General features: G+C 37.3%; 1 protein-coding gene across 6 annotated transcripts in view; it reads left to right on the top strand.

Moving 5' to 3' along the window:
* The window catches only part of LOC106070023 (ETS translocation variant 2-like), a 107,431-nt gene that overhangs the window by 81,340 nt on the left and 12,425 nt on the right, over positions 1 to 13,666 (top strand). For all 6 annotated transcript variants that reach the window (XM_056045200.1, XM_056045199.1, XM_056045202.1 and 3 more), the window contains 5 exons: positions 2,775 to 2,957; positions 5,254 to 5,691; positions 7,093 to 7,251; positions 7,539 to 7,630; positions 9,578 to 9,681. In XM_056045200.1, coding sequence (XP_055901175.1) covers positions 2,775 to 2,957; positions 5,254 to 5,691; positions 7,093 to 7,251; positions 7,539 to 7,630; positions 9,578 to 9,681 — 976 coding nt within the window. The remainder of the gene's footprint in view (positions 1 to 2,774; positions 2,958 to 5,253; positions 5,692 to 7,092; positions 7,252 to 7,538; positions 7,631 to 9,577; positions 9,682 to 13,666) is intronic.

Genomic DNA, 13,666 nt, shown 5'->3' with positions numbered 1-13,666 from the left:
GTCATCTTGTTATTACGTCATCTCAACAATCGATACAATGAAAAGGATACATCTATTATGTCACCTTCAACGGGGTTCACTTTTGTCTTCTGGGAATCTCTTAGTTGTGTTTTAGTAGCTAAATTTAAAAAAAAAAATTAACGCCCTCTCCCCCCACCCCTCCAAAGTATGGTTACAGAAGAGCAAAGACCATGACAATATATTATCAATAATATAATCAATATTATCGTATAACACTACCTCATGCCTTCTATTTTTAGATGAATATTAGTATCCTCTCTCCAAACCACGTGATCTGTAAACCCGAAGAGAGTGCTATAAAAATCTACTTTTGAATTTCTGATTTCAGGTTGAGGGATTTCCACCAACCCCCTCCCTTTCCCAAAAAAATATGCTGGGATTATTGTCAGAAAAGTTAAATTTCGGTTGCTAGAATATATCTCCACCTTCTGTCTCTGTCTCTCTTTCTGTCTCTCTCTATCTTTCTGTCAACCTATGGGCGGAAAGTGTTCAATAACAGAAATGTGGACTTAAAAATGTTTCGTTTCGGAAATGTTTCCGCTAGTAAATTTTGAAGCTTTTCAAAGAACTTCGTAAATTTGAGGAAAAAAAAAAGAAGATCTAACTACTTGACCCATGAAGAGATTAGAAAAAAACTTAAATACTGGGTTCAATGTAGGGCTAAATTGTTCTTCATTTAGAACGGATACTTTGAACTTCTCCCTTTTTTTTTTTGCTATTATCATTCATTGGTGTTTAATAGATAAGTTCATTGCTTTGAGGCCCATGCACAAGTCGAGGTTGAATCATTTGTAGGATTTTAACACTGGAATATCAACAGTGACCTTTTAAAAAAATAGTGAGTGTTACATATGTCAGTTATGTGTACCAATTAAGCTTGACAATCAGGTGTTCAAGAAAATGTGTGCCAATTGCATCTATGCAGACATCTATGCAGACAATGTTGTAAGGTATCGACTACAAAATGGAAGAGCTTGGCTTCCGCAATGAGGAATCTTGGGTTCGAATCTCGTTTAATAATAGGATATTGAATTTCGAGATATTTGGGACGTCCTTGAGTGTACCTGATATTGGCTGGGAGGGGTAAGGGCAGTTGGTCGTAGTGAGGTCCATATGACGCCCTCATTATCCGTCAGCCGACACATGAAATGGATGACCTATACGTGTCATTGCATTTGGGGGAGATACACGCAAGGAAATGAGTTGGTGTTTTAAATAGATGGTTACGGTATTGTTATTTAACTTCTAATGGTATCGCCACTTATGACCATAGTCTGGAAAAAGCTCTTATTTGTTGTTTTTGTGAAATAAAATTGGTGACAGGGGGTGCTTTCAGTCAAATTACCTCTGTTCTTACCATGAGGACGAGCAAGAGTAAACTAATTAAAAAGATATAAAAGTAAACCGACAATTTTGGTTGAGCGGAAATGTGACCTATTTGATTTTAAAAAATATAAATTAAAATATAAATTTGTTTTCTTTTGACATTGATAACATTTTCCTTCCGTGTGCTTCGCTTGTTGTACACTTTGAAATGTTGAAGTCACTGGCTAGGCATAGAGAGTTCTTCTTCCTTGTAGCAGTGCTGTCTACATTCTAGAGTTCATATTCTACTTGAGAACTAAGAATAACACCTTTATGTGGTTTAAGTTCAAAAGGAAGATTCTTGTATTTAAGGCAAGTTGAACATCTCATGCCGGATTGTGTAGAGAGTAATTGTGTCACTAAGGAATGTAGATAGAAATCTGCTATTGAAAACATCCGAGAAATAGTAAGTGGTAGTCTATTTTTAGGAGACAGCAAGTAGGTCACTGCTCAACTTTATATCTATAGATCTATTGCCGTACATATCCCATTGTATGTAACGTTGTTTGTTTCTGAGAAATTGGTCACAAACTACACGACGTCTTTTCTCTTGATGAATTGCTTTGTTATTGTTTGTTAATTGTATCATTCATTAATCAATGCATATTAATATTATACAACTTTTAAAAACAAATGGCTTTTTGCGCATTTTTTTTTCATTTTGTGTGTATTTTAAAAAGTGACGTGAAATGGGGAAAATACTTAAAAAGTCCATTTGCGGATAACAAAATAGGTCTAGACATTGTTTCAGTGACCAATGTAAAAACTTAAGAAAAATTATAAGTATAGTCATGACTTTTTTTTTTCTTTAAGGAAGACCTTAGAAGTAAAGAGCATTGCTATAGCTGCAACAGCCTTGGGATGGGGGATGTGGATAGTAATGATTTTAGGCTTTCCTGATTCTTTGTTAATTTATTGGGTTTCTAACATCTTACGGGGGGGGGGGGGGGGACAAAAAAATGTTTTGGCCTCGAAAAATGTTAGCTTCGGAAGTTGTCAATATTGTCCATAAGTAAATTGGTGAAAATGTCGATGGGTTAAAATGTCAATTGGTGAATAGGTACATGGGTGAATTGTTCAATAAGTGAATATGTCGGTGGGTTAAAATATCAATTGGTAAATATGTCCATTTGTGAATAGGTAAATGGGTGAATAGGTCAATAAGTGAATAGGTCAATGGGTGAATAGGTCAATAAGTGAATAGGTCAATTTGTAAATAGGTAAATGGGTGAATAGTTCAATAAGTGAATAGGTCAATGGTGAATAGGTAAATGGGTGAATAGGTATAGGTCAATAGGTGAATAGGCACATGGGTGAATAGGTCAATCTGTATGAAACATTGTCTTTACTTGTGACATGTCTAATAATAGATCATTTGAAATTTCCAGTCTCTTTTGAGAAGCCTTCCTCTGATTTAGACGTCAACTTGCTGGATGACTTCAACGCCCAGAACTGCGACTACAGTCTTCGATTCAACAAAGACATCTTAGAACGTTTCAGACCCAGCCATCCACACAGTGAGAACAACTTCTCAAGAAATAAGAGAAATGGTTTCTCACAAAATGACACAAGTCAGTATCCAGTGTTCTGTTTTTTTGTGTGTGCATAGAAAGGTCTGAAAGAGGTTAGAATGGAGTTTAAAAATAAGACAAAGTCAATTGTTTTCTGCTTCAAAGGTTAAACAGAGAGAGATGGGGGAGAGGGTCTGGAGCGGGGGAAGACATAGATGTTGTGATAGAGAAATTTAAAGAGAAATATAATTTTAATAAACATCATCATCAGTATAGTCATCATTATTATAATCATTATTATAATCATTAATCTCCGTGTACGTGATAGGTTGAGAGGCTCAGGTCTTCTCTTCCAAACTGGACTACTTACTGTTGTGAGCAATACACAGAATAGAAAGACACGAAAGAGGAATGAAATAATCTAGAGAAAAGGAGAAAAAAAGAAAGTATGGAGAGAAAGAGATGAATGAAACTGAAAAAAAAAGAAAGAAAATATATTGCTATATGTACCTACATGTCATAAGTGTGTCCCATTTCCGGTTAGATAAAGGGAGGCGATGAAGAACGATTATTCTAACTTTTGTACTCAAGTCAAAGTGATCTAGCAACACGATCATTTAGATTGTTCCAGAACTGCCTGCTATATATCAGCACCGAAGCACTGGTTGGGGGAGTGACAAGCAGGCGAATGTTAGATTTCATATTCTCTTTGTTGTATCAATTCAGTTACAACTCTTTTAGAGCCACACGCCGTTCATGATTCAGAGGAACGCTTTCCTCTCTAGAAAGTTCAATTCATTTGTTTTTCATTTGTTTTAGTTTTTTTTTTAATCCAATACTTATTGTTGAGCTAAATTGATGTACTTTAGTGAGCCACATGTATAAAACCACCAGATACGCCACTGGGCGAGCGCCAATGTAATTTAATGCTTAGCTCGCTATGAGACAAGAAACGGAAGTAAGTTACGGTAGAGTGTAACTCTAGATTTCCTAATGGGGACTTTTATTTTGTAACACTATCAACAGGAAGACAAATGTATAAGTAACACCTGATCCGCTAAATGACAAGGAGACTAGTCCCACAATTTTATAGGTAGAGACAAAGACCCTTGTGTGACCTATATATTTTATTATGTTACACGGAGGAAGCCGAAAAGTCTAAAGATGACTGAACAGAAATACCAAAAAATAAAGAAATTACGCGAGCACGCTTAGAATACAATGCAAGAAATAAATTATGTATAAACTTTGAATCATTCTATTTAAAGGTTTAGTTTCCACATCACTATCGTTAAGGTTCTCATCTATTTTGTCTAGTTTATTCAGTTACGTCATCTTGGTCAGTGTAGAAAAGCGGAGCGATAAATGGTTGAGTGGTTAAGTTTCTCTGAGCTTAGGGAAACTTATAACTAGAAGATATGAGCTTATTGCAGAGTTCATTCAGTCCATAGGTTTAAGCTTGGAGGCGCGAAGGGCGAGGGGTAAAGCGCTTTCACTTCAGAAAAATACGACTGCAGAACTTGACCTTAAGTCAAACAGGCATCAGATGTGAATTGTACATTACCTGCTTTCTTTCCTGTAAACCAAAACTTAACTAAATTTGTACTTAAATTAGTAGCTTTTATTACAATTCCTTCAGTTAGCTTGCAAACTCTTCATGGGTTCAGGAATCACAAAGTTGGAAACTGGCTAGAAACTCGTTGGGCAGGAATTAGTAAAACAAAAAACATGAACCATTTCTGTAGTCATTTCAAAGTTAATAGAGATCTTTAAAACAAAAAAAAGAAAAGAAAAAAAACTAACTAATTAGTCACATATTACAATTTTTCAAAAATATAATAATTTAAAATTAAATTTGGCTTACATTTTCTTATTTCAAACAAGGTTTCAGCGGGAATTCCCTGTCTCGACTCAAACGTTTCCATGTATTCAATAAAGAGTTGAACAAGTAAATAAATAGAAGTATATGAGCATTTTACGCACCATCTTTTATAGAAATTAGCTGTACTGTTAACCCTCTGAACCCGTGTGGTAGTTTAGCCTCTAAACAGCAGAATTGTAATTCCATTTTGTATGCACTCACTGTAAAACAGCTCAGCACTTTAAGGGTTAATTGTCAAGAGCAGACCTGAAAGACTTCTTTTAACTCTTTCTCTCCGTAATTATTTACCACATTCTGATGAAAGCAACGTTTGTATCGTCGGTTAGGAAAGAAAGAGTTAATATTGAAGCGTTACAAGAAATAAATAGAATGAGTAATTAATAGAGCACCATCAGCTTCAGTTAGGAGGAATTGATTAAAAGAAGTAGCACTTTTGACTGTAACTTTCTACATTTTCTTATCATTTTTCTTTAGGTCTCAAAGTGATTGTCAAAGAAGATGAGATGAATGTGGACCTTCCAGATTTGGGCATCTATTCTATAGACCCTAACATTAACCTGCCCTTAAATCTTTACAGTGCGGCGTCGTTTCAGGCGCCTTACCCATACACCTGCTATACGCCGCCCCAACACGTGTCTTCCTCGACGCCGCCCTACGCCCCATCGTCGCATTTACCCTCATCGTCGTTACCACAGCCAGCGTCGTCATCTTCGTCGTCCATGCCTAACTTCCATCTGACTTGCGACGATGACATGAGGGTCCGCAACGGGTACCGCAGTCTGCCCTCCACCAGCAACAGGTTACCCGTCTCCGTCCAGCACACGCAGCCGGCACGCACTTCTTCGGCGTCTTCCCTGGGATCCTCGCCTCGAAGGCTGGATGACAGCGGAGATCTCGATTACTCCAGCGATGGTAAGTCTTTGTAAAAAAATTAAACCAACGAACACCAAAGAAATGTACATTACATAGTGATTTAGAACAGGTATGTGCTCGGGTTAGGGTTTGGGTAAGGGTTAGCTGTGTGTGTTTGTGTTGTTAACTCTGGTATGACTTTATCTCTATGTCACGTGGTGCACGCGTCACAGATATGTAAATAGGAAGTTTATATTTACCATTCTATATCTAGCAGCTTCGAGTTTCTACAAAGAAGAGTACAATTAGTAAGAGGAAGATAATTCGTTTCTGGTACCAGAAAATTAGAGAACTTTCATTGTCTGAGTTTTGTGAAACCTTTAAATAGAAGAGAGGAGCTTATAGCAGAGTTCATTTAGTCCATAGGTTTAAGCTTTGATGCGCGGCGGCTGAGGGATAAAGCACTTGGCTTCATAACCGTAGGTCCCGGGTTCGAATCTTGGTGAAGACTAGAATTTTTAATTTTGGGATCTTTGGGCGCCTCTGAGTCCAGTTAGCTCTAAAGGGTATATGCCATTAGTTGGGGAAAAGTCTATGCGGTTGGTCGTTGTGCTGGCCACTTGAAACCTTCGTTAATTGTGGGCCACAGAAAAAGATGACCTTTTCATCATCTGCCCTAGAGATCGCATGGTCTGAAATGGAACTTTACTTTTTTATAGGTTCAAACTTTATGTTTTGTCTAGCTTTCTGATTCTAATTTGAATGTCAGTTTAAAAAAAAATATTGCTTGATATATAGTGAGTGTTCAATCTTGTCATGACTTCTGCTTAGAGTTTTAACATATTCTGTTTTCTAAAGAGGAATGCTCTCATTTCATCTCATACAATCTAATCAAGAATACACCGCTTATATTGGACATTGTCTCATAAGAATTAACTTCCGAGAATAATACGGCATATTTAGCACTCTTCTTCTTCTTCTTTCTAGATGTCCTAAGATTTGAGTCTAAAATTCTTGGAATTCTAGGCCAATTGGAAGCTTGTCTCAATCTGTCTGTCTGAACAAAAAAAAAATGCCTAGGAAATATCCAAGCAGATGTAAATTAATACATCCTTATTACCGATGGCTCATATCCCAATGCGCTTGGATTAGAAGGGAGACCAAAGGCCGAGCACTTTGGGGAAACTCCCCCATATTCCTAGTTTGTACCACATCAGCCGTGTTTGTTAGGGCTTTTTTCCATCCCCCTCAGTGCAATGGTCTCGATCCTTAGGCACCCCAACGGGGGTTCTTTCTGGCTTCCCCCTATAGGCCTAATCGTCTCCTCTATCGACCGTTTCCGCCCGAGCGCCACGGTTAGGCATTGCCCGAGTTATTTAGCACTCAAAATCCATTGTAACACACGAATATCATCAACATTGCTTGATTTATTGTGAAATAAAGATCATTTGATGTTTCCAGAGTCCACTCCTAACAGCGTTGTAGCGACATTGGGTTCCAGCTCTTCTCTTGAAGATATGGACCTGGGCGAATCCTTGTGTGCCGGTATGCCTTACAAGAATGAAAGCCAGACATCTGGAATCAAACTAGCCAATGGCAAAAAGGGTCGAAGCCACGCAAGTAAGAATTGTATTATACATTTCTATCAAATATCAAATGTGCGTTTGGTTACTTGTATTTCTACTCAGTATTTACTATCTTCTATCACATTCTACTACGATTAGTCGAATCCGTTTAATGGAATCACTGTATGAAAGACACACACCTGTACTTCTTGTCTTTGACAGCTGTCACACTAATCAAGTAGTTTACCACCGTCTTTAATATTTTCTTTCTAAGTCTAAATTAAGAAAAAATTATTATGATGTTTTACATAAGTATTATTATTATTATTATTACTATTGCAGCCAAAAATGGAAATCATCTTTGGGAGTTTGTCAGAGATTTGCTCCGTGATCCAAAGACAAATCCGAATTTATTGAAGTGGGAAGACAGGGAGGTAAGTCGAGATGTCTGCTTTGTTGTTCATAGTGTTACCAGCAGATAGTTTTACTAGAGATAGAGACGGACAGACAGACGGACGGACGGACAGAGAGAGAGAGAGAGAAAGAGAAAGAAAATAGATAAAGTGAGTGATTCAGGCAGGGACAGTGATCGATAGCTAGATAAAGAAAGAAAGACAGACAGACAGAAAGAGAATTAAAAAGAGAGAGAGACAGAGATTGATAGAGAAGAAGACAGATTGATAGAGAGATCGACTACGAGAGATAAGAGAGACAAAGAGAGAGAAAAATATTAGAACGACCAACAAAAACATTGATACACTGAGGGAAAGAGAGATTTATAGATAGATTAAGGAAAAGAGACATACAAAAAGAGAATGAAACAAAGAGAGAAAAGTGAGAGAGAGAGAGAGAGACAGGGATTGCTATAGTGAGAGACAGATTGATAGAGAGAGGGACAGAGGGAGAGAGATTAAGCAAGTGAAACAGACAAGAAGAGAAAAGAAAAAGAGAGAGAGCTAAAGACAGACAAAAGAGATGATAGATAGATAGATAGATAGATAGATAGATAGATAGATAGATAGATAGATAGATAGATAGATAGATAGATAGATAGATAGATAGATAGATAGATAGATAGTGAGAGAGAGACAAAGGTTGAAAGATAGAGAGAAAGCAGTTTTTTTATGAGCATTCGCAAAGAAAAATTTAAACCACCTCTACCTATAATCTAGTCTCGCTCAGTTCTGCACGGTAATCATGAGTTTTTGAGTTGTAAATTAAAAATGGTGGATGTATTCCTTCCGTTGGCATAATAGATTGTATTTCTGCGTAGTAGAACATCCCGTGCAATGTTATATCCACAGTGCGGCACGCTTGTTTGTTTAAGACACACTCGTACATTATTTCAATAAAGATGGACTATATAAGTGATTGTCATATACTTGAAACCCCCTCTACTAGATCGCCATCGGACATTGACTTACATTTTGGGTTAGTTGGACCACTTGTCTTCTATACATTTATTGGATTTGATTAAGATAATTCTAAGAAGTCAGCTTGTATAGTTCCTTGTTCTTATATCTATTTGTATGGGTCCTTGTTATTATATCTATAATCTATCTGTATGGGTCCTTGTTATTATATCTATAATCTATCTGTATGGGTCCTTGTTATTATATCTATAATCTATCTGTATGGGTCCTTGTCCTTCTGTCTGTGCGTTGTGTTACTTCCCGTATCTCTTAGAGAGGGGATTTTACGCGCTGACTACGCTGACGTCAGAGCGATGTCGCCATCGAGCCCTCCGTTGTCGTAATCGACGGTACGATCGCTCTGACGCCGAAATAAAATCTACACTACAATGAAACAAAGATGCAATTGATCTAAGCTCGTTAAATCCTGGCGTAGGCGTGGGTAATGACCCAACACTCACTCAGTCACACACACACACACGCACTCACTGGTATCATAAAGGAAGGCTATTGTCTTATAGTTGTTTTTTTCCCATAATTTCAAATATTTCATTTCAAACGGCGCACGCTATCTTTAGTAGAGATAATATTTTGAATCTGATGCTATTCTATATTCTACTTAGTTCATGATTTCAAAGACTGTTCAATAAAATCGTTTGTTGGTGTTTTATTCTATATCAAAATAGTTATGCAGGTAATAATTAAAACATGTAAAGTAAGCTCACCAAAAAATAAACATTTTCGCTTTTTATTTTAACTCTTCTCATTCTATTTTGAACGGTCGCAGAGCTCTGCCACACCAAATAAACCTCATTTACAAATCCTAAACAAACAACAGTCCATATTAAGATTTTCAAAAGTACATTGTCCTTGTCTTTGTCGTATCCACGTAAGTTACAAACATCTTGTCCTTAGACATAGTAACCTGTACATGCATTCACACAATTGTATTTTTTGTTTCCTTTCTAGAATGGAGTGTTCCGCTTCGTCCAGTCAGAGGCCGTGGCCCAACTGTGGGGGGAGAAGAAAAACAACCCCCAGATGACCTATGAGAAACTTAGTCGAGCCATGAGGTGAGTAGTCACGATCTTAATGAGAGCTTAAGAACGTAGTAAAACCACTCTTGACAGACGCTGCAAAATGAACTAGATATTGAAGAGAAATAAACAAGTGTGGGCGAGTGAAGTGCCAACTGTGAGGAAGAAAACAAAAAGCTTGTGTGGGTGTGGGGTAGTGTGGGAGAGGTGGCAGCCTTGCGCAACTTCCAGATACTTCATGATAATAATAGAACCTACATCGTGGGGTCCTTTCTCTGTCCACGGCCCGAATGTCGAGGACAATCTACAAGCTTCACTGAATTCAAGAAGAACAGTGATGATTTACTTGTTCGAAACTCTTTGCTTTTGGGTCTGTTATCTTAGCGCATCACCAGAATGTTTCTTAGTAAACACTGATAAAGGAACTACAATGAATTTTGTTTCTAACGAAGCTCGACCCTCGCAAGACCAGAGAATGAACATTAGTTCGTTTTTTCGCATAATAATAGTAATACATTGATTTCTATAGCCCTGTTGACCAACTTAATAATGTAGGCTTAATCTGATCGCAAAGAAGTAAAGAAGCTGGAAATGTTCGTTCCAGTGGACTGTACCATTTTGTTGCTTGGATCCAGTGCGTGGCATATATCGAACATTAGAATTCAACCGAGGCCGAAACAAAATTTGTTTTCAATGAACTAAAATAAACTACGGCAACAGTAAATAACAAAAAAAACAACAACAACAAAATAATAACTTTTTTTCAAGATTATTGCTTTGATCCGGTGCGTGGCATATATGTCAAACATTAGAATTCAGTCGAGGCCGATAATATGTGGGTTTTCAATGGACTAAAATAAACTACTGCAACAGTAAACAACAAAAAACAAACAAACAAAATAATAACTTTTTTTTTCACGATAATTGTAATTTTGTTCAACTATCGTCAAGTGCAGTCATTGAGGCTATTGACAGCAGACGATAAAGCTACTGTTTGTTTAAAAGTTAAAAACAAATTGCAATGGAACAAATTAGAATCTAATTTATTTCCTCTTTACTTCAAACACTTAAGCGGCGACTAGGAAGATAAGTGTTGCAATATATCTGTCGCATTATTTTAACCTCTTGCGTTGGTTGAGAGGCTAACTGATCTAGATTTCTTACAAATACATTTTATATTAACTTATTTTTGTTTTGGTCATCCATTGTGTACCGATCTCACGTTGGAGAAAACGGACAAACACCTAAAAAAAAAACACAATCTGTTGATGTTTAACGTAAGAGATATATATCTCGTCCTTCATCTTCGGATCATTCCTTTTAAACAGAACGCTCGCTGTTTGCTTCTAGATAAGTGATTTTATTGGTAGATCGCCCCTCCAATCATTGCAGGCAAGATAATCAGCTTGGCATGCAAGGGGAAATAAGAATTCAGGAAGCACCAGACGACAAAACAGACCCTGACGTCTGCTACTTCTATGAGTTCGGTTATTTTGTTTTCAATGTGATACTGTAAACAATCTTGTGTTAGGGTAACTTCTGAGAATGTAGATGCCAATAAAATGCTCGATAAAAAACACGCACATCCTCAAGAAACAGGGCGGGAGATTTGAAAAAAGGGAAAATAAACAAGGCTTTCGTTTTCGATTCGATCTGTTTAGGCGTGACTTTCATGAACTTGTGGTTAAAGTAGGCATTGATTCAGGCCTCCCACCAAGGGGGAAAATAAAAAAGGACACCAGTCCGGGGCCATCACAGAGGTGGGCCCATTTGTCCTGTTGTTGTCTGCCGATTCTATACTTATTTAAGGGTTTTTGTGTGGAGGTGGGGGAGGGAAAGCAGAGGGGCCAACACGTACCCAGTTGTCTGGTACACATATATTTCTGGCTGCAGAATCAATCTATTCACAATAAGAATTATGTACATTAGACGTTCGTTATTTTTCATATTTATGTTTGAGATGAAAAAGGAGAAGGTTTCCGTACTGAGCTTATTTCGAGTCACAAATGTCAGTTAAAAGTTCCTTGCCCTACATAAGCTTTAGAACCCGAGCCCCTTGTAACAAACCAGTTCACACACCACAGCCACACCACAGCCCGTACACATGTCTAGGAGACGACAGACTTATGCTTGGTAATTTTAAAAGTATTTTTTATTTCATATTGGAAATTATAGGCAGGAAACAACCATTGCAGCTCACAGTGTAGTCTGTAGTCTGTCACTTACCTAAACATTTTTTTTCTTTTTTTTTCCTAGACCTTGCGATCTATAGGGCAGATGATCTGTTTCTTTGGCCAACGGTTAACTAGCAGGGTTAGGGTTAACACATTGATCCGAACATAAATATCAGAAAGAAACACGAATTCTAACCCAAACACATCTCACTTCTAGTCAGACCCACGCATCATCCAACATCACTCCACCTCCACTGTCACGCTTGATATTGTTTCTTAGCCTAAAACCCGAGTTGATAAGAAATGCTACTTTGTAGGAGTTGGCGGATCTTTTGTTGCCAACTTACTCAAATCAAAAACCCCTAAAGCGGCAGCTGTTCATTTGCGTGGGCTTTACAAGGGACAGCAATTAGAAATGGGCACCACGTTGCGTACTGGGCTTGTAGATACACACAAAGTTCTTTGTTGATTTTATTTCGAATAGTTCATACATAACACACAGCTTTTGAAGTTATAAATACGCCGCTGGTGTCATTATAGATCTTGAGATAAGGAGCGACAGTTTTAAGCAACTTTCTGATGACAACTGTTCATTACAAAGCCTATATTGCCTTATATCAACTCATTTTGTCTGTTTAACCGTCTGGTAAAAAGTTTGTGCACATTATTTCTCCCACAGACAATCTCGGATCAAGCTGAAATTTTGCACAATTATTTCTTTCCCCCGACAAAACAAGAATCAATTTTAAAAAATTAACCAAATAGTTAATTAACTTTTTTAAATTAATGATTTTGTTTTGTATGTCTAAAAAAAAGTGACAGAAATCGAACTTGACTAAAATGGTGGTTTAAGATGAAGTAGTCCCCTATATCGTTCGCCTCTTTAAAGTAAGTTTGAACTAAACAATAGATAACAATGCAATCTTTTATTTTCATAAACACCTCCTAGCCGAGTGGTTAGTATGTTGGCTTGAGGGGGGCTTGAACCATGAGCTTGAATTCAGGTCGTTATAAATACTTTTAAAAAGCGATTACTGTAAATTGCAGCCAGATTTCCCTTTCTAGCTCCCCCCCCCCTCCACTTTCTGATCTGGTCCAAACAAGTGATAGAATCATAGCGTAGTGAGAAAGCTGAAAGCATGATATAGCGCTAGACAAAAACAACTGTTAAAAATATTTCTAATCACACAGATATATTGTTGTTAGTCTTGATCTATTACAAATTTAATGACATGACTGATCCAAACTAATCGATACAATTACACTTAGTAATGTTTTTTTTTAAAGTATTTTTTTGTTCTTCTCATTTTTCTTTTCTTTAATAATTTATAACAACGCGCTAAAAATTACAAGACAAATCTATGTCCGCAAAGTTTATGAACCCTTTACAATGATTATAACCAAAGATTCCATTCAAATGTTCCTTCTTTCCTAGTGCTAGAGCATGGAATGGGTTGCCTGAGCCAGCCAGGAAAACGTGTGACTTAGCAGAATTTAAGTCATTGGTTAAGATGCATGACGCGTAGGACGTAATCATCTTCTTTTTTTTTTTTTTGAAGTAACGTCTGTATTTTATAAGATAAGCTAAGATAATCTTGCACTATTAAGGTTCATCTCAGCTCATCTCATCTATCCCTTTCTTGGTGCTCACTCCACTGTACTTTGAAGGATAACCTACTCATCAACACAAAAATGTATCTCAGACATGGAGACCCTTGCCTTCTCAATTGTACCTGTGAAAACAAGATATATATGACTCATCATGCCCCCCCCCTCCCAACACATACTCTTTGGTTTCACTTACAGTCAAATTCAAACGACCAACTGTTTGACGGTCACGTGGTTCC

Source organism: Biomphalaria glabrata, chromosome 10 (assembly GCF_947242115.1).
Source record: "Biomphalaria glabrata chromosome 10, xgBioGlab47.1, whole genome shotgun sequence".
In the NCBI taxonomy this organism is placed as follows: Eukaryota; Metazoa; Mollusca; class Gastropoda; family Planorbidae; genus Biomphalaria; species Biomphalaria glabrata.
This window is presented reverse-complemented; position numbering and strand designations above follow the sequence as displayed.